Source organism: Xyrauchen texanus, chromosome 17 (genome assembly GCF_025860055.1).
Source record: "Xyrauchen texanus isolate HMW12.3.18 chromosome 17, RBS_HiC_50CHRs, whole genome shotgun sequence".
Classification (NCBI taxonomy): domain Eukaryota; kingdom Metazoa; phylum Chordata; class Actinopteri; order Cypriniformes; family Catostomidae; genus Xyrauchen; species Xyrauchen texanus.
The window spans coordinates 25,199,379-25,221,528 of NC_068292.1; the positions used below are offsets into that span (position 1 = coordinate 25,199,379).

The 22,150-nt window shown below is 39.8% G+C and overlaps 1 protein-coding gene across 2 annotated transcripts; it reads right to left on the reverse strand.

The window, feature by feature from the left end:
- Window positions 1–3,809: 3,809 nt before the first annotated feature.
- LOC127657884 (ataxin-1-like) lies at window positions 3,810–21,889 on the reverse strand. Of its 2 annotated transcripts, none has more exons than XM_052146852.1 (3): window positions 21,877–21,889; window positions 8,950–10,701; window positions 3,810–8,311 (listed from the first exon to the last, which is right to left on the reverse strand). In XM_052146852.1, exons 2-3 carry the CDS (start codon window positions 10,492–10,494, stop codon window positions 7,748–7,750), a joined length of 2,109 nt encoding a protein of 702 aa, XP_052002812.1. In that variant the 5' UTR covers window positions 10,495–10,701; window positions 21,877–21,889; the 3' UTR covers window positions 3,810–7,747. The 2 variants fall into 2 exon arrangements, with proteins under 2 accessions (XP_052002812.1, XP_052002811.1); XM_052146851.1 differs by lacking the exon at window positions 21,877–21,889 and adding an exon at window positions 20,442–20,700.
- Between the last annotated feature and the right edge of the window lie 261 nt (window positions 21,890–22,150).

The window sequence follows — 22,150 nt, forward strand, 5'->3', positions numbered from 1 at the left end:
ATGATATAATATTGGGAGGAGACGTTAATCTTTTGACGAACTCAGTTCTTGATCACAGTGAAGCAAATGTGGGCAAGCCCCCTAGAGCAACATTGACGCTTCACAGGATGTGTAAAAATCTTGGTTTTACAGATATTTTGAGACTTTTGAACCTATCTGGTAGGGACTATAAAAGTTTTTCATCAGTCCATAAGATTTATTCTAGAATATATATTTTTTTAATATATATCTAAGTCCCTCATTTCATCTGTCGTTGATTGCTCAATTGGAAACATTATAGCCTCAGATCATGCCCTGGTGTTTTTAGAGGTGTTGCCACATATGAAGAAAAGGAAATTATATAGTTGGCACTTCAATGTATCCCTTTTGCGAAATCCTGAATTTCAACAAATGCTAAAGACTGAAATCAATGTCTATATGGAGACCAACTAGTCCTCAGTATACTCTCTGTGCTTGGGAGGCACTTAAGGCAGTTCTTTGGGGCCGTATCATACATTATGCCGCATTCACCAAAAAATCCAAAGTACAAGCACTCATGGAATTGGAAGGGAATATTAAACGTACCGAGGCAGAGCTGAAGCACCATATGTCTTCTAATGGTCTCTGAGAACTGAGAAATTGACCCGATTAAAATACAGATATAATACTATTTTGTTGCTGATGATGGAGGTTTAGCTATTCAGGGCAAGACAGTCATACTTTGAGTCAGGGGACAAAGCAGGGAAGCTTCTGGCTAGATATATAAAACAGAGAGAGTCTTTTTCTATCATTCCCTCAGTGACATCTGCTGGTGGTGACATATTTACCTCAGCAACTGATATTAATAACGCTTTTAAAAATTATTTCTTGATCTTTATAGTTCCAAATTATAGTCTACTGAACAGGATATTAGAAACTTTGTGGAACCCTTATAACTTCCTAAACTTTCGGCTGATTCACTTGATTCTTAGATTAACTTGGAGGAGTTTGGTGAGGTAATTAAGACTGCTTTGCTGCTGAATTTTTTAGATCTTATGCTACAGAACTGGCTCCATTTTTTCTAGAAGTTTATTTGGAATCATTAAAGATTGGAAAGCTTCCTCCAACCATGACACAAGCCCGGATCAGTCTGATTCATAAAAAGGACAAAGATCCTGTTAAAATATAGTAAACATTTTTGGCTTACCGATTAAGTAAAGTTATGACATCTCTTATACATATAGATCAAGTGGGGTTTATTCGGGGCTGTAGCTCTTCTCATGACATTAGGCATTTCATCAATATCATGTGGTCAGTGGCGAATGATCAGATGATCTTTTAAAAATTTTGGAAATGTACGTGTTCGGGAATACTTTTATTTCATGGATCAAGTTACTTTATAAACACCCGGTAGATGTGGTACAAACAAATGGATTCTTTTCAGATTATTTTACTCTGGATATGGGCACCCAGCAGAGTTGTCCTCTTTCACCGTTATTGTTCTGTCTTGCCCTGGAACCATTAGCAGCCATAATAAGAAATAATTTTACGCAGATAATATTTTATTATTCAAATCTGACCCCACTAGATCTATGCCTTGTCTCCACAGAATTATCCACAAAGTTCTCAGGATACAGAGTTAATTGGTCTAATTCCGACGATTTGGCTCAGACAGCATACTGTCCGGTAATGGCTTTTCAGCCGGTGCCTTCCAATGGCCCAAACAGGGCATAAAGTATTTGGGTATTTTATTCCCAGCTAATTTGTGTGATTTAGTTAGTTAGTTTTAACACTTTAATAAAAAGGTTTTCGAGCGATGTGGGCAGGTGGGCTTCATTACATTTATCGATGATTCGGAAGGTTAATGCTATTAAAATGAATTGTATTCCAAAATGTAAATATCCTGCGGCAATCTCACCCTCTAGATGTCCCCCTCTCTTATTTCAAGCAATTTGATGGCATTGTGAAGTCCTTCATTTGGAATAATAAATATCCAAGAATACATACATCTCAGTAAATTGCACAGGCCGATTGGCAAAGGCTAGGCCTACCCAAGATTTTGTTTTATTATTATGCATTCGGTATCAGACATTTGGTTAATTGGTCACTTCCACCTGAGAGAGCCCCTTCCTGGTTTTGTATTGAACAGGAATTTCTTGCCCCTATTTCGCTATTGCAAAGCCTTTCGATCAAACTAACCATGAATTAAGTTAAACCCCTTAAATTAAATTAAAATCTCGCATTTGCACGCGGTATGGACAAAAGTGTCCAGAGTTTTAAATTCAGACATTTATTTAAATGTTGCTTTGAGCATATGGCTGAACCCAAAGTTATGTATTAATATGTCCCCTTTCTGCTGGATAGAGTGGATTGTGAGGGAGGTTAATATGCTCTGTGACCTATATGAGATTGGAATGTTGAAAATATGGTTCAACATTTTGGGATTCCCAGGTCTCAATTCTTCAGGTATTTACAGCTGCGCCACCTGCTCTGTACTATTTTTGGGAGTAGCATACACCACCATAGAGCGGCAGATACGCTGGGAGTGGTGATTACATGCTTTTGGAAAAGGTCATGAGGCATCAGTGTATTACTCCCTGTTAATTCAGAGTCTGGGATACGGAGCTTCAACTTCTCAACGTCTCTTCAACTGCTCTCTTTATCTTTCTCCCATAAGAGATTATGGGAGAAAGATTTAAACTTGGTATTGGAGGAGGGAGTGTGGGCTAGGATTCTGAAAAACAAGTCTACGTCTAGAGATGCAAGTGTGTGCCTTATAGAATTTAAGATTTGACATCGATTCTATTGGACCCATTCTAGATTGTATAGGCTTGGCCTTAAAGACACACCCACCAACTGACCATTCAGAAGATGGGGACACAACTGTTTTTTGGTGGTGTGTTAAGATCCAAAAATTTTGGTTGAGGGTTCAGAGTTTTATGTGTGAAATACAGGGCACTCAAATTTAATTTTGCCCCAGACTCTGTATTTTAGGCAATAGGGTTGTCATTAATACAGGGGATAAATGCATAAATAATTGGTTCGCGTTATGATCGGCAGACAGATTTTTCTTAGGGGATGGAAGTCCGCTGGAGCGCCCTCATTTCAAGAGTGGTGCAGAGAGATGGGGAGGGTAGCGACATTCAAGGAAATGTCATGTAGAAGGCTAGGCAACTTAGATTTATTTAATAAAAAATGAGGCAGCATTTTGGAGGGCTCTCAGGAGGGGCAGTGGAGAGAGAAGTGTAGTTTTAATGTGTGAGATTATTTTTCTTCTTTTTGTTTTCTTTTGTGTGTATACTCAAATGTGACCACAGGGATATTTGTTGAGGGTCAGTGTGGGGTTGGGGATTGGGAGGGGGAAAGTTGGTTGATTATGTGAATATATGTGTCCATTATATGAATCATTAAAAGGTGTTAATCAGAAAAAAATAACCAGTTAATTTAATTTAGCTAATTTTGTCATGGGGTTCAAGGGTTTTATCACAGTACATACAGTTTTGGGAATTACATCACTTCCTGTCGAAAATGCCTGAAAAAATGAGGATTCTCTCTTTTTAGTTTAACGTAAGCAAGTGCTTTGATCCTGAAGGCTGGATCCCGCAGCATCACACACACATTTCTTTTCCTAATTGCATGTTGATGATGCAGCATTCTGTGACATGTTGAAGGCCATTTTAACAACTATATATATAATTACTACATTATAAAAAAAATATTCGCCCACGTTTAGCCCAATTGCCAGATGGTCATATGTGTATCTGAAATTGTTTTATATTTTTGGTGTCTGGAATGAAATTATTGATGAATAAATCTCATTTCATCAAAAAAGAGGCACATAAAATTGGCACAGTATTTTATTAGAGTGATTATGCAGATACAATAGATTTGCACTATACAGCAAGTCATTGAATAGGACATAATTGCCAAAAGTCTGATTCCTTTTCCATTTAATAAAAATCTAAACAAAAAAAACTTGCAAGCACCACCAAAGAAATGATCACTGATTTCACTGAACAGTCTCAGATGCTCTGTTCACATAAACACACAACAGTTAGAAAAGTTGAGGTTGACTTCTGTCATAATTGCTTTGTGTTGGTTTTTAGAAAAGGAGCTAGTCAAAGAATGAGAATAATATCACAGGTACAACAAATCACACAAATATAGTAACTACATTGAATGTATAAGAAAATGATAAATCAGTTATGTGCTATTTTTTGTCTTTTTAAAAGTAAGTGTCACTCTGGCATTGAGGTTTAACAGGAGGTAAAAGATCTACCCCAGAACTTCCTTTACAACAATATTAAAAAACAATGAGTTCAGTGACTGAGTGTGTTCTGATGGGTCACTCTCCAGATGTCAAGTTTGGTCTCCCAACCCTTAATGAGGCCTTGTGCTATTGCTAGAGCTATTCCTGGCTATGGACCATTGAGGCATATATGCATACAGTAAAATCCGACTGTCTTTGGATATATAATATTTTGTTGATGCCCAACCTTGTACATACAACAGAATGTTGTATTTCCTATATGAACACATTTTCAGAAGAGCACATGAGCTACAGGAACAGAAACAGTCATTTGGGCCAGTTTCTCAACCTGAGAATACAGTTTGACTTATGCTATAATTATTTATAGTACTTTTATGCCTTTAAGTGGTTGACAGCCTTAAAGGGATAGTTTACCATAACTGAAAATGCTGTCATCATATACTCACATTCATTTTGTTCCAAACTTTCCATCTTCCTTGAAACAAAAGATGTTTAGAAGAATGACAGCCTGAGTCACCATTCACTTTCATTATATGGAAGAAAAAAAGTAAAAAAGACATGACAATGAAAGTGAATGGTAACTGATACATTCTGCCAGAAAATGTCATACAGGTTTGGAACAACATGAGGGTGTAAATTAGTTTAGTTTTTTTAACTAACTATCCTTTTAACATTTCTTTTTTAAATTTGATATAAATTATAATAAATTGATAAATAAAGCACACATTGGACAAAGGAACATCAGCTGAAACCTGACTATATTAGATTAAGTTCTCGACAGGTCTAAATGTACATAGCAACACAGGAAGAAAGAGAGAGAACAATTACACATTTGATGCAAAGAACAATCCATAAAACGTAGACACTTTCATTATGGTTTCTTGTTTATTGTCATAGCACTGAGCCTTATACTGCCTTCCCAATATCACTATTACAATAGACTGTATTAAACATATTGTAGCTCCACATGGCTACTAATCAACCATCCTTTTAATTTCTCTTGTATTGTCCTCTTTCATCGAAAGTGCATAAATCTATCCAAATAGGACTGAATGTGCAATCAAGCATTACTTCTACAACATGAGGTCAATTGTGATTCCATCGGAATATAACCCTTTCGAGGGCCTCACTCCAGGGCCTAGATACACAACAACGCCTTTCTCAAGTTGGTCAACAAACTGAAAACTCACACTTATGACCACACCTATCAAAATGTTTAGCTTACGTGAACCACAGAGCTGGCGATATGAAGTGTTATCTATAAGACTCCATACATACACTCGGCTTTAAACTACTTTAATATTTCTACTTGTGCAAATTGCAAAAAACATATATTCTAAGAATATTTCTGAATTCATACAAGCACTCATGTATAAACAGTCAGTGAAAATATTCACAGGATTTATTTTTTTTAACTTTTTCCCCCACCACTTTTTTTTTTGTGAAAATATTTCCTTGGCTTTTATTTATGGAATAAAATATAGCAGTTGTATTCATGATTTAAAATAAGTTTGTCATATAACCATCTATAATTGCAATGTAGTAAATTCATTAATTTGAATTTATTTAACATGACCAGCACAGCTTAGATAAAAGAGCAGAGAAAATCAAGTAGAAACTAAAATCTAAGGATATTATTCAACATTCAGGATTGTGAATATTCAAATTTGTTTTTGTTATTATTCTTTTTATTCACAGAATCTCTACTTTGCAGGTCAATCCAATGCCTTTGTAGAAGTGTCCATGTTTAGGCCATTAGAAGCATACTGTTAAAAAAACAAAAAGATTGTTTTAACAGAACCACAGTGAGCTGATACACTTTAGTCAGAGTAGATAGATGCAGGCTTAGGGTAAAAAATAAAGCAGCGAGAGATGAAGTACAGTACATTTATTTGTATTTTATTTTTCCAGTTTTTGCCCACAATAATTATATTTTGTATTTATTTATTTTTTGGTAAAGATGTATTTTCAATTAATTTAAATAGCAGAAAGATCAACAACAGTCCCAAATAATGAATGGACTGTACTTCAGTCCTACACAGCCTCTTTGTCATTTATGTCAGTTCAATACAGCCTACTATGACTAAGGTCTATTGTAGAATAAAGTCTTCAGCAAATCAGGGTTACTCGCAATGTTCCAGGACACATCAGAGGCACAACATGACTCTATAACTATAGCTCTCTTGCTACTGGCCCAGATCCTCCTTCGATGCACTGATTACAGATAATTAAATTCTTAAATGTAGGAACATTTTATGTGAACTTCATCAGACGTTCATTAGACCATTTCTGAATGGGACAAACCCATGAAAGGTTGCTTGTTTTGAAAAACATCAAGAATGCAACCAATATAGTTGCTGATGTACGTTGATAATTATGTCTTTAAAAGAGCATTCATTATTGCAGCTGGACTGAGTAAAGACCAAAATACTTACAATGATGTTAAGAAGACATCATTATTGAAAAATACTAAATGAAAAGTGCTTTGTACCTAAAACGGGTAGTAATGCACAAAATTACTTACAGCACTCAAAACTGTCTGTTGCTGTAGTAACAAAACAGAGGTGGGAATGTTTCCATCCATTCATTCAACTTCCTTTAACTTAGTTTTGCTAAGTTTCACAATGTGAAGATTTCTCTAATGCTTTCTCACTCAAAGATCACAGATCCGATCAGGCCATTTAATTGGGTTATTTGTTAAATGCACATTTGAGGTATGTGAAAGCTCAGTATTGCATATCTAGAAGACTATCAGCAATTTAATAAAAAATAAGGATAAATCATTCGACATTCAATGTTGTATCTTGATGCTATACTTGACCTAGTTCTGATTCAAAGTAATCACTCAAAGCCTACCACTCTCAAACAACTTTGTATAAGCAAGGGCTTATTGGGGCAGTAACAAAAGGAAGGCAGCTTCTGTCAAGATAATCAAACTACTACATATTAGTACTCACACATATCTCACTGTTAACCTTTTGCCATCAATCCTTGTAACAGTCTACATGCAATCAAGGCCCTGATTATGAATGAATTCAGCACATATCAGGAGACTAAATTAGACACTTGACAAAAACTGAACTGAAAATACTCATAAACATACAAGTATATACAACTGAATATTGTCATGCCCAGCTGATTTGAAAAGAAAGTTTAAGCATTAATTACATACACAACAACTCAAATGATCACACAAATTCTTGTGTAGAATGATCCAACATAACAGTAACCTGGATATTAATGTCACAGGAAAGCAACAAAGTTCCAAAAAGTAAATCTCATCTTCCTTGTCGCTCATTGTGAATGGGTTCATGGCAGTATTGGGGAACACTTTGTTTTGAATCTCTGTGTGGTTGAAGCAAAAGCATTTTCTTGGACACCAAGCAAAAACATATAAATGTTTGTCATCTCTCAAAGTCTGAATTAATCGAGTAAGGCTAATTAATGTATTTCTTGGTTTGAAATAGACCCTTTTGCAAGAGTACTCCCCATCACTGCTCTGTGGTTTCCATAAGGCCCTCAGCAACCTGTGCTGGAGTGGCCCTCAATGCTGACCTTCAGCTGATGTGGGAGGAAAGAAAATTTGGGTAAAATCTGATGGTCCTCCTGTGACCTCCTCATTTCCCCTCTCTCTGGAGCAGACCATCTCCTCTTGCGGCAAACTGCTCTGTCAGCACCAGATGTGTATGTTTTTTGAGGGTTTATGCCTCCATTCTCTGATAGGGTCAAAATGTTTCCTGGTTTGGGAGTCTCAACTAGTGTTCCTGCAACATTGTTCTCCTCTCCTGATGTTATTTTACAATCCCCTTTAAGATCTGACACTTGGGTTGGTCTTTCCTCAGTGAGCCCATTGCTTTTGGTTCCTTTCAAATGAGGGTTGGGTTTCAATATAGAGTCTGAAAAGGGATCTTTTTTTAAAGGGCAATTTTTCAGGCTTTTAAGGGTGAGAGAGATACAAACATCACCCACAGAGAGCTTGGCACAGGACAGTGCAAGCAACTGGGTGGTGCGGTCAGGACAGCAAGATGACCAACCTTGACCAAACACGAAGAAAGGGTATTCCATCAGTACCTCTACACATACCTAAAATGAAGGAAAAAAAACAAGATACATTTTAGAGATCCAAAAATTGGATAATTCAACAGTACTCAAGGCTACCACTAATAGGGATGAGTTTGAAAAAATTAAACATAGATTGTGCTCAAAAACTGAGGCAGCAGCGTTGCTGCCTCACTGCCCAGTCAGAGAATGATTTACAGGCAGCGTTTGGTGTATGAGGGCACAATACCCTTAAGTCTAATTATTTAAAACAAATTCAAGTGAGCTTTAGAGATAACCAAGCAAATATTTAGCAACTATAATATTTATTGCTTGGTAGAAATGGAGTCAAGTTGAAAAAAAGTTAAATCTGGACATTAATGAAAAAATTTACTTCTTTCAACTGCTCCTTTAGACATGATATTTGTTTTTTCCACCAATTGCTGAACTACATTCTACATTCTGAATTGTGGAATCTCATAGTCAGTATCAAAGATACATTTATTATGCCTTCAAAAACACACCAAGTGAAGGCACCTCAATAGACAGGATATTAGACAAATATTTAAATATTAGATTAGGATGTGACTTGAAGCATTCCTTTCTCTGAATTCAGCCTCCGAAGTTAGAATTTTTCAACTTTCAGACACAGCCAAGGTAATTGATAACAAAAACTGCAGTACCTGTGCTTTGTTCTCTCCAACTGAGAACTGGATGATGACAGCATTGGGACTGTGGCTGAATTCTATACGCTCTACAGTGCTGGAGTCAAGCTTCAGCTCTCCGCTCACCTCTGCACTCTGCACAAAGTCCTCTGTCTGCAGATCTTCCACACGCTTCAGCTCACCATCCGCCATTTGGATAATGGAGCCCTTCATGAAGAATGGTGGTAGGCTTGCTGATGGTGATGATGGTGAGCTGTGAGGGCTTGAGGATGCTGGAGGTGTTAGAGGGACCGGAGATCCCACTACACTGGCTGACAGAACAGGCAGCTGTGCTTGGTTTGGACTTTGCATGGCAGAGGGGGCATGAATTCCATCAGAACCTGTGATGTCTTGACCATTCGGTAAGACTGAAGCTGTAGCTGGTCCTGTATTGATAAAGGTTTGAGGTAAAGCTGCTGATGCAGTGGCTGCACTAGGGATGACAGAACAGCGGATAACCTCCGGCTCAGTAGTTGATGGATTGAAGTTAGTGGCACTCACTGGAATTAGCAGCGAGGGGCTGCCTGAGATCACCACGTGCTGTGGCAAATTGCTCTGGTAACCAGCTACCGCTTGTTGGGACCCACTAGGAGCATTGGTGATGTAGCCAATAATTGGGAGCTGTGTGGCAGAGTAAAGACTCGTAGAGAGCTCCTGTTGGGGAGTGTTGTGAGGAGCCTGCAGGAGTGTGTGTGGGAAGAGTGTGGAAGCTGGAGACACCTGGCTGCCTGAGGATGTAAGGGTGGACACTCTGGACATTGGCTTGCGTAAATAGATACCTCCACTCTCGGCAAGGTTCAAAGATGGGTGGTCCTTACCCAAGATACTTTGGAGCTCTGGGTTACTGTTTGCTGCAAGGTGGCTACTGGAAACCAACATTAATGATGTCTGCAACCCTGCTCTGTCATGAGAGGTGTAGTCGGCTGGGAGCAGAACCTGAGCTTGGGTCTGGAGGCCAAGGTTCTGAATGCTGGAAGCTTGGGAGATGCCAGCACTGGTGGTCAAGACCTCTTGCGGTGACCTTCGTGGCTGTGTTGGACTACATGTTGATGGCATAATCTGAGAAGAGATATAACTTGTATAGGGGCCTATGAGCTGGAGATTGGGGGGAAGTTGTGTATACTGTACGGAGCCTATGGTTTGATGAAGGCTTGTGGAGAGTACAGCAGAATTGGCTGTTAGCACTGTAGGCCCAGAGAAGACATCTCTGTACATTGAACTATTTGAAGGGAATGAAAAACCAGCAGATGTAGTCACTGGAGGATATTCCATCACCACAGTGCAAGCCTTATTTGATGGTGGGGGGCTGTCAGGCTCATTGCTGTTACTCCGTAATGGGCCTGCATTGTTAGGGATTTGGGCCATGCTAGCCATGGTAGCAACGCTGGCTAACCAAGCCAAATTCTCTCCGCTCTGGCTCTCACTGGCAGCAGCTGACACTAGCACCTGCTTCTCTTCCATGGCTAAGATCTCCCGCTTCTTGGGCGGAAGGCACTCATTACTGCGCTCCTGGTTAGACTTCATAGTCTTGGAGCTTTTCCCGTATTATAACCCACAAAGCTTGATCAGGATGTTTCAGAGTGCAGAGTGGATCTCCGTTCTCAATATTTTCATTGTTCTACAATGAAGCTCCCTTTTTTACCTTAGTCTTGCCCATTGTCATGTCTCTTGCCATAAATGGATCCATGAGCTTCATGTGGAATCATCTCACTGACTGTTAATGGTCCTTGCCTTTATCAAACAAACACAAAAGTAGAAAACACAAAAGTTACATTTGAAACAACATATTATATTCCTATCTTACAGACCAAAGCCTTTTTATGCACTGCCTTTTGCATTTTAACTATGAAACCATCTCTAAGCTAACCATAATATGTGCCTGCAAGTAGCATATTTTGTGCGGTGGGTTTACCAGTGCCAAATAAAGAAATATTTAGACATGGCATACAAAATTTGGTTAGTATGGCAGCCGAAACAGTTGGGGGTGGGGGGTGGGGGGGTTTCTTTCTACATATGCTAATGCTTTTGAAAGACTAAACACTTCAACTTCCATTTTATCTTTAATGTATAGCCGTTTAAACCACCAATTAACTGTTTAGAGAAAAAGAAAACATCTAAAACTGCATAATTAGGATCATGCAAGTGACCATGCATAATGGTGATATATATGTTTGAATACATGGAAAGAGAGAGACAAAGGGAAGGAGAGAGAGAGAGAGAGAGAGTGCACTGGCTCTCCTGACCCACATTGAGCTATGCCTGCAGTGAGTATGGTTATTGAGTTAGTGTTACACTGGGAAACAAGAAGAGAGCAAGGGAGGGAGGGAGTAAGTGAGGGAGGGGGGGGGGGGGGGTAAGAGATCCCTTCACCACAGTATATCTGCACCAATCACTGTCCTACTTTCCTCTGCTACTGCTTACACCACACACAGCCATTAAAGGCTTCAGTCTATTGTACACAGAGCATTATACACACACGTACACCATTAGCATATCCCTTGGACTGAAACCCACTTATATGCTTGTGATTTGGTGCAGTGTGTTCACATATCAAAGAACAATACAATTATAGTGCATAGATCACAGTGCTACACTGTGTTTTAGGCACACAGCATAACACATTCAACCTAATACTATGTGTGCACATATACACATTATTGCATTCACCTGTATCATTTCATGCATTCCATAAGGGATTTTACTTTTTTGTGATACAACTTTAGGTCCTAAATCTGAATTAAAAATACACACACACACATTGCTAATGCAGATGGACAATATCGTTTGCCATTGTCAGGTTTTGTCCCCTACAAGGATAGTAAAACCAAAATTACTTAAAAGGTTTAGGTGATAAACATAAACATTAGTTCAGTATAAAAACTATAGTTGTTAATAGAGGTCACCCGATAGTGGAATTTTGAGATACCGATTACTAAGGGGTGGAAAAGCATTATCGATTCAATATTGAATGTTTAAAAATATTTCTTAGTCTTTCCTTACCATGACGGGCACAGACATTGAGGCTGCAAGAGTCCAAAATGTTCACCTGACCATATCATATTTGAGCAGTGGTGGACAGTAACGAAGTAAATGTAATTCGTTACTGTACTTAAGTAGCTTTTTTGCGTATCTGTAATTTACTGAAGTATTTAAATTTGGGGAGACTTTTACTTTAACTCCACTACATTTCAAAGTCAAACATCTTACTTTTTACTCTACTACATTTTCAAAATCAGTCGTTCCTTTTTATTTATGAGTGGATAAAAACGTAACTGGTCAAACGAGCCACCAATCACAGTACAGTGCGCGCGCTTTCTTTTGAACTTGCCTTGGCGGCATCTACTAAGCGCGAACCAGGGGTGCGTTTCCCAAAAGCATCGTTAGCCAACTATGGTCGCAAGTTCCGTCGTTATCATCATAGTTCAACGAGTCAGTGTTTCCCGAAACCAGCGTTTCCCAAACAGCATTGCAGAGTTGTGCTCTGCAACAGCTCTCGACCTGTGGTTAGAAGCAGAGTTTCTTGTTATTATAACATGTGGGCTTAATAAATTATTATCTTGAGCCAAATAAGCAAGATGCCATTCAGGACAATCAGTATCTTTTATTTAGAAGACATACAAATGTCTTTTATGTCTTTTAGTTTGTCAATAGGGGCAGTGGTGGCTCAGTGGTTGAGGCTCAGGGTTACTGACCAGAAGGTTGGGGGTTCAAGCCCCAGCACCACCAAGATGCCACTGTTGGGCCCTTGAGCAAGGCACTTAACTCCAGGTTGCTCCGGGGGGATTGTTCCTGTAATAAGTGCACTGTAAGTTGCTTTGGATAAAAGCGTCTGCCAAATGCATAAAAATGTAAATGCAATAGATTTAAAGCTTTAAATGCAATAGATTTAAAGCAAATCTTTAGATTTAAAGATTTGAAGAGTGCGCATGTGTGAACGTGCACTAGTGCGTAAGAACGAGCCTATGATTGAATCTGGAAATAAAGCAAATAACTGAGAAAAATATGAGATAGTCCTCAGATGACATGTCCGTTAGCATTAATTCGATCGCAAACAGATTCATTAAAAGTAGTTTTTACTCCACCACATGTGTGACATCATTAACCAACGTGGTTGAACAACCAATTTGCGACAATACGGTTTCGGGAAACAGTCGTGACTAGCAAGTTGATTTCTTCAACAGTGCATCATACTACGGTAGTGGAGCAGCAATTTACGTCGTTGTATGGGAAACGCACCCCAGAGCCGTTAAATATGAGAGTTGCGAACATAGATGTTTGCGACAGTGATCTCGCCGCTGCGCGGTCACGTGATTCGTGTAGCTCTCAATAGTTCCAAACAAATTGCGTTGCCAATGATTTTAAGCGGGGCAGAGAGCAGCAGCTATTATTGCAGCAATTATCGGTAAATATTGACGCATAATGTACATTGCTTATTATGTTGACACTAAAATGACTTGCATATAATAGCATTTTTTTCTGGGGAGTAGCAGAAACACTGCATTAATACGTTTTTGTGTTTAATTTTGGAGGGAAATTGGCTGCTCCCATAACATAGAATATATATATATATTCTATGTATGTGTGTGTGCGCGCGCGTGCGCGTGTATATATATATATATATATATATATTTGAATTGGAGGGTTATGACTTCTAGAAGCTAGAGATCTCCCACCACTGAGATCTCCCACCGCTGACTCTGTTCAAAGGACGAGTCAGCCCAACACCCGAGGGAAGTATTCCACGGTATAATTTAACGTGAAGACCTAGCATCACTGAAGTGGGGACCTCGTCGGCGGATGAACGAGTGGGCCTGTTGTATCCGGGGTAATGAGTCTTGGGACCTCCAGCCATGAACCTTTTGGACGGGAGAGCTCCCACTGCGAATAGAACAGGAGAGCCTCCATGGGATAAACATGAGGGATCACACTGCATCAAAATGTGAGAGCCTACATTGCTATTCGAATGGACGAGTCCACGGATTTAAATAACATGGAGGCTCATGCTGCATTCGAATGGGAGAGCCCACACTGCGATTCGAAACAGGAAAGTTGAGGTGCTGCAGACAGAAGAGCTTGTCGAAATATGTTTGGGCGACTGGTACAATCTGAGTGGCCCGCCCTGGGTTTAGCTAGATCAGAGCCAAGTGAGCTTGTTTAATATGAAATAGATTGGTTTGTATATAAGATCTGAGGGCCAACAGCCGAGCAATTTGTTATGTTATGGCAAACCTCTTTGAGCAGCTGTAGTGGCGGCACCAATACAAAAAGTATGGGAGGAATACGGATGCGAAAGAATGCCTGCGGCGGAAAATACGGATCTGAGGTTTTTGAGAAACCTATGTCTAGACGCTTGGAGGTTATCGTTGTCAACAAAAAGCTGGTCGAGGGGAGAGTTGATTTGAGCTCCTCTTTGCTTTAAGCAGAGAAAGAGAAACTGATAAGTTTGTATGGGATATTGAATATATACATGAAGTGGCCTCATTTGGTTTGGTCCGTTTTGCTCTTCTTGATGAGAAACCAGATGGTGTCGTCATCTAGGACTTGAAGATCCGAGAAGGTGGGGTGGATTTCAGAGGTGATCTTGGTATTGATTGGAAATTCCGCACTTCTAAGGAAACTGAAGTGGCCTCATTTGGTTCGGTCCTTTTTGCTCTTCTTGATGAGAAACCAGATGGTGTCGTCATCTAGGACTTGAAGATCCAAGAAGGTGGGGTGGATTTCAGAGGTGATCTTGGTATTGATTGGAAATTCCACACTTCTAAGGAAACTGAAAAAGGCCAATATAAACATTGCTTGTAGCGTCATTGCAGTATTTTCGGGGAAGAGACCAGAGCGGAGGGTTTTAACGCATTTATTTAGCAGATCTATCTGCAATACTATATGCAATCTGAAATCCAAATGAGACATCTGAGGAGAAGCATGATTTTGGGTAAGTTTGAGCGACCTTTGTTGATACAATTAACTGTAGCTATATTATCAGAAAAGAACAAGATGGATTTTGAAGTCCATTTTTTTCCCCATTGGTGGGTGGCTACGTAATTGGGTTCAGCTCAAAGAGTAGAGGGAACGGGTGACAGGGAGAATGCAGGTGGCCTGGTGGAAGCGAACCAGCGGCCATTAAGGTATCTGCCGAAACCAGCCGAAGGAGGCATGTCTGTAAACAGCTGGCTATTGCTGGGGAGAGAAAGTCGTCATAGAAGAAGGTAAGCTTGTTCCATTGATTAAGGAAATGTATACATAATTGAAGGTCTGCATGGCTACAGGCATTTAGATACAGTGAGTCATCTAGGGCTGGGACGGATGAAGTGAGGAGAGCAGGTGGGAAATAAAAAGGTGAAGTTTAGATGACCCAGCAATGACAGCAGATCTGCTATATTGGAAAGGTAGTCACTTCAATAAATCTATTTGGGAACAGAGAGCAAATTATTTCTGTGAATCTCCCAAAAGCGATGCAGAACTCGGCGAAGGTTAGAACGTGATTTGGATTGGATAACATATTTTTTTAATTGATGGTTATTGGACCGCAGTCCAAGAAGCGACACATTTCATTTTGGGGAAACAAGGAAATAAGTGAAGCCAGATCTATGTCAGCACCTACTAAGATTTGACAGTGGAAATTAGCAGATACTGGTGATGGATCCATGGCAACTGTGTGGGGAGGAGCCGGGAGGGGAACAGCTGAAACGAGAGTGAAAGATGAAAGTCGGGCTGAAGTAGTGGGCATAGGAAAGGTGGGAGGATTTGGAGGCGGAACCATTAACTGAGGCAGCCTCATGTTGTGGTCTGCTCCATTGAAAGGTAGGTTAGTTTGAAGAGGAGATGAGGGAGAAAATGGGGAAAGAGATGGAGAGTTGGAGAAGGGGGCAGCCAGTGATGTACTAGGTACAGAAGCGAGAGCTGGTAGAGGGTTAAAGAAAATAACAGGCTGTGAAAAGTGTCTGGAACCTGAGGGAGGAGCATTTAAATCAGTGGAAGGAGCTTGATTACTTAGTGGAAATGGGGAAATCATTTCTTGAGGTAAGAGTAGAAGTGGGAGGGACTTCCACAGAAGAGAGATTAGGGAGGAGAGGAGGGGTGTAACTGGGCATATAGGAAAAGGACGTAGGAGGAAAAGAAGCCAGAGGGGAGACAGAGGCTTGAGAAAAAGAAGAAAAGGGAGTTATGCATTGTGGAGATGAGTTTGTGGATTTATAGGGGGTCTGTCTTGCGGATCGCTGGAAAAGAAGATACTTATCATATAGCTGGGCTTTGGTAGATCTGCGAGAGAATGCGACCCCTGCAGATGAGAGGGCTTGAAGGAGTCAATTGATTGTCGTCTATTTCTGGTATAGGAGGAGTTGCCACGAGAGAAGAAGAGGATGAGGAGACTTAAGTAGTCTTCAGTAGAGCTGAACGAATTCTAGACGTTCTTTCCCGGGAGTGGAGAAAAAGGTCTTCTGGAGCAATGTAAAGTGGACTGATCAGAGGAATGATAAGCCTGTCAACACGCGTCACAGTACGGGGAAACTCTGTGGCCAGATGAGAGGATGGTCCTGGTCAAGACCTCGATCTCCAGAGAGCTGGACATATTTCTCAACATGGGGCAGGGTCAAATGCCATAAAAACTCTCACTAGAGTGAGTTAAGCGGTGGCTTATATTCTGCATTCTGTAGGTTGATTGGCAGATTTGATGAGCAAGCTCCTCCCAAACTTTAGTTTAAGGACTCCAAAAATCCCAGATGTTTGTTTGTTGTGCAACCAAACTCCCAAAAATAAATATTTGGTGCATAACACTGGACTTTTAATTACAAACACAGGACTTATAATTATAAACAAGAAATGCACATGGGACTCTTATTTTGAAATATATGTCCTTCCACCTCACACAAACACACATGGGAACCTTTATGCATTCTTACAACTGTCTTGTCTGCAATTAATTACAATAGAATCACTATTAAGTAAACATTGTCATAATACTAACTGGCTAATAAATACAGTACGAGCAGTAATTCATCAATAGTAGATCATCAGCAATTGCTTATCATTGGTCATATGTGGCCTTTTAATAAACCTTTTTGGATTTATATCGTGAATTAGTAAAAAAAACGTGATGTGACAGAGACTTGGCTCTTTGGCAATGCACTGTATGTAAATATTCACCAAATTAAAGGAATGTTCTGGGTTCAATACAAGTTAAGCTCACTCGACAGCATTTGTGGCATAATGTTGATTACCACACAAATACATTTTGACTCTTTCCTACTTTAAAAAAAAAAGAGGCAAAAATCGAGATTACAGTGAGGCACATACAATGGAAGTGAATGTGGACAATTTTTGCAGGGTTTAAACAAAAATGTGACACGTATTATTTTATAAAAGCACTTGCATTAATTCTTCTGTTAAAACTTGTGTATTACACTCACCTAAAGGATTATTAGGAACACCATACTAATACTGTGTTTGACCCCCTTTCGCCTTCAGAACTGCCTTAATTCTACGTTGATTCAACAAGGTGCTGAAAGCATTCTTTAGAAATGTTGGCCCATATTGATAGGATAGCATCTTGCAGTTGATGGAGATTTGTGGGATGCACATCCAGGGCACGAAGCTCCCGTTCCACCACATCCCAAAGATGCTCTACTGGGTTGAGATCTGGTGACTGTGGGGGCCATTTTAGTACAGTGAACTCACTGTCATGTTCAAGAAACCAATTTGAAATGATTCGAGCTTTGTGACATGGTGCATTATCCTGCTGGAAGTAGCCATCAGAGGATGGGTACATGGTGGCCATAAAGGCATGGACATGGTCAGAAACAATGCTCAGGTAGGCCGTGGCATTTTATCGATGCCCAATTGGCACTAAGGGGCCTAAAGTGTGCCAAGAAAACATCCCCCACACCATTACACCACCACCACCAGCCTGCACAGTGGTAACAAGGCATGATGGATCCATGTTCTCATTCTGTTTACGCCAAATTCTGACTCTACCATCTGAATGTCTCAACAGAAATCGAGACTCATCAGACCAGGCAACATTTTTCCAGTCTTCAACTGTCCAATTTTGGTGAGCTCTTGCAAATTGTAGCCTCTTTTTCCTATTTGAAGTGGAGATGAGTGGTACCCGGTGGGGTCTTCTGCTGTTGTAGCCCATCCGCCTCAAAGTTGTGCGTGTTGTGGCTTCACAAATGCTTTGCTGCATACCTCGGTTGTAACGAGTGGTTATTTCAGGCAAAGTTGCTCTTCTATCAGCTTGAATCAGTCGGCCCATTCTCCTCTGACCTCTAGCATCAACAAGGCATTTTCGCCCACAGGACTGCCGCATACTGGATGTTTTTCCCTTTTCACACCATTCTTTGTAAACCCTAGAAATGGTTGTGCGTGAAAATTCCAGTAACTTAGCAGATTGTGAAATACTTAGACTGGCCCGTCTGGCACCAACAACCATGCCACGCTCAAAATTGCTTAAATCACCTTTCTTTCCCATTATGACATTCAGTTTGGAGTTCAGGAGATTGTCTTGACCAGGACCACACCCCTAAATGCATTGAAGCAACTGCCATGTGATTGGTTGATTAGATAATTGCATTAATGAGAAATTGAACAGGTGTTCCTAATAATCCTTTAGGTGAGTGTATTTGAGCTGTAAAATTGTTTAAATCATCATTACAGTCATTTTAAGGTTTGTTGACATCACATCATCATGGCAACAAAGTTGTAAAATTGGCTATAACTTTACAAAAAAAAGGATAGTAAGTGATTTTAACACACTAAAATTATCATTAAAATGCATATCCTTTATGTCTTGTGGCTATACTTTTGAAACAATGAGTAATTTAACAAAAAAAATTGCCTATATTAATTTCCATAGTAAGTGCCTCAATGTTTTTAAAGAAAAGGGGGGACGAGTCAAAATTTTATTTTTGTGGTAATCAAAATTATGCCAAAAATGCTGTCAATAGAGCTTAACTTGTACTGAACCCTGAATATTCCTTTAAGCTTTTGTAGCCTAATTATTCATCAGATGTAGGCTTTTGGTCACAGAGGAAAAAATTGAAATAACACACACACACACACACACAAACTATCTGTAACTATTGCTGTCGATTTTTGCAGAAAGTGAAAAGCAACATATCGGTTGTCCACTAGTACCCAATGGAAAGTCCCCATGATATTTGTGTGCATGTGTCTCATATAGGTTTTGTATTTGCCTTTCTATTTCCAGGAGCTTTAATGAAATACACAAGCAATTCAAAATAAGACTGCAAGGCCATACAGCTGCACAGATACAACAGTGATGCTTAATTTCTGTTTTCTTTCTGTTAGTGACATAGTGCCACAGAAGTGTATAGTCCATGTTAACTACAGATTGATTTTATATTTTCTATTGCAAAAATACCCCCACCACCACCTTGAAACACACACACACACACACACACGCACGCACGCACCCACACACACACGTACGCACACACACATGCACACTCATACTCACACACACACACACACACACACACACACACGCACGCACACGCACACACACTCATACTCACAAATGCACGTACATTAGCTAAAGAGCAGAAAGATTAACAACCTGCAGTATCCTTATAGTTCTTTTAACAGTAGACCTCATACTCTGCGTACCTGTTGCAGTTCAAATGCCATCAACACACAACATATTCACACCAATAAACACAAACCCAACATACAAATTAAAGCAATGTTGATGTAACATGTCTGACTAGTTCACACAAAACAAAGACTTCATAATGTAAATAATTTAGTTTTGCTAAATCAAATGTCACACAAACAAATAATGTTACATAATTTTGGTCTCTATTTAACACAAAGCTAATTCTATGCACATTTTATCAATGCAAAATACTCAGGAACATAATACTTGCAGGATGCTGTGACACCTTTTTCAATGATGTCATCTCAAAGATCAACGAACCAGAGGAAAGCGATGATTACTGCATATGGGTACAAACATAACCACTCTGAAATTAAATGCTCATTTTTACTTCTTTCCTTAAAAAAACATGCTCTTTATGAAGCAAAGGATTTCCACTCATGTATATAAAGTGCCTGTAAGCAGCTCCCCTCTGCACTTAACTACCTTTTCTGTGGGTGTCTGTCCCTTTAAGAGGCAGTCTAGGGAGTCCTAAGCTAGACATGAATCCAAACAGAGCTGTTGCTGCGTTTACAAGGACTAAAGCCTGTTTCTCTGCTCTCTCACTCTCCCTGTAAGCAAATACTACATACAGAGTGACACTAAATTGCACACGGCATGCAACTACTTGCAAAGAATTATGTGCATAATATCCTTAATGCACAATGACTGTTATTAGCTATATAGCTATAATAATAGAATTACTGAAATATATGCACACATTATTTGATACATATAATGAGAAAGGTATAGTATGTATAAGTGAGCAAACAATTCATCTTTTGGGTGAAACGCTTGTATATCTTGTGAGGAGCCATACCTTGCTTTATAGTGGAGCCTTTAACAACTCTCTCTCTCTCTCTGCACTATGAGTGTATCTCGCTCTCCCCACTGGCAAGCTGTCCTTTGTCCAGGTTTAGCTCTGCTATCAGGTCACACACGCAATCCTTTGATTAATATTTTCTTCCACGTCCTGTGTTTCCCCTGCCTGTACTCTCTTCCATTTCCTTTGACAATGGTTTGGAGGGCCGAGGGTAAAGGAAGTCCCCTCGTCTGCGCTGTTTCACTAGCTCTCTGTGTGAGAGCTACAGCGTATGTTATGCAAGGCAAACAGACTGCCAGCTCTCTCTCTCCCTCTCTCTCTATCTCCCTCCCTCCCTTCACACACACACACACACACACACACACACACACACACACACACACACACACACACACACACACACACACACACACACACACATTGGTGTGGCTATCCTTATGAGGACTCTCCATAGACAATGATTTTTATATTGTATGAAATATAGATTCTATCCCCTAACCCAACCCCTAAACATAACCCTCACAAAAAATTTTCTGCATTTTTACATTTTCAAGAAAACATAGTTTAGTATGTTTAAGCAATTTGAATAATGGGGACACTAGAAATGTCATCATAAACCACATGTATCGCATAATACATTTGTAATTACCAGTTTGTAACCTAAAAAATGTCCTCGTAAATCCACACACACACACAGTGTTCTATAGAACACAGCTCCTCCCCCAGTCAGCCTTTGCAGCTTCATCAGGTATTCATTCAAAAAACACACTATACTTGGCATGGTGCACAGACTACACACACACACATGGATGGGGATGGTGGGGGGTGTTAGGAGGGAGGATCCAAGCACACTAGATGAAAAAACACATAGCCACAATACAAGCACTACCTCACATACATACTGTACACCATGGTGCACTCATAAGAAACACAAACACAGCAACAGAGCATGAAATTCTCTTGAGGGAGCCTTTGTACGGATTTCTCAGAGCTCCAATGCATCACACTATTTTTCGATGACTAATTAGTTGCCCTCAGTGGAAAACGAATTTGCCCATCTCTTCCTCACCACCATTACGTGTGATGCGAGAGTAAGCACATTATTTGCATGGGACTTTTCAAGTCTGAACTGAAATTATATCTCCTACTACACCAAAACATCAAGCCCCCACTGCCAGATATAAGGACCGCAGTATATATTACATATGATATTGAACTGTTGTACAGTGTATATTGTATTTTGAACCATTTTGATACTATTGTACATTTCACACACTGTACCAGGTATGCTGTAGAGCTGTGCGAGCCTTAAACAAGGGCTATGTGGCAAAACAGATTAAATTCTATTCAATTCTATTCTCAGACTGACAAACACACTCAAACACATACCCACATTCTTCTAGATTTAGAATGCAAAGTAGTTGTAACTCACCCTCAGGGGGGATCCACATACAAATTCAAAAGTCACTGTCCCAGTCACGCACACGCTCACATGGAAAAATGTTATCTGCATGCTCAACCTTGAGAAGATCTGAAAACACCCTGTGTTCAAAACACATACTATCAACATGAGGAGAGAAACACTGGGAACAAGAAAAGCCCATCAGCAATATGTAACCTCTAATATTAGTCTGGCCTGGTTTACTCTCTCTGAGCAGTGTTTGCCAAGTCACAGACAGATAGTAAGCTACCATATACACTTGTCA

What these genes read in the sequence shown, in the direction of transcription:
- LOC127657884 (XM_052146852.1), bottom strand. Translation starts at nt 10,494, where the DNA reads ATGAAGTCTAACCAGGAGCGCAGTAATGAGTGCCTTCCGCCCAAGAAG. An exon ending in TTGGAGAGAACAAAGCACAG is followed by an intron (nt 8,312 to 8,949) that starts GTACTGCAGTTT and finishes CCTTCATTTTAG; the next exon opens with GTATGTGTAGAGGTACTGAT.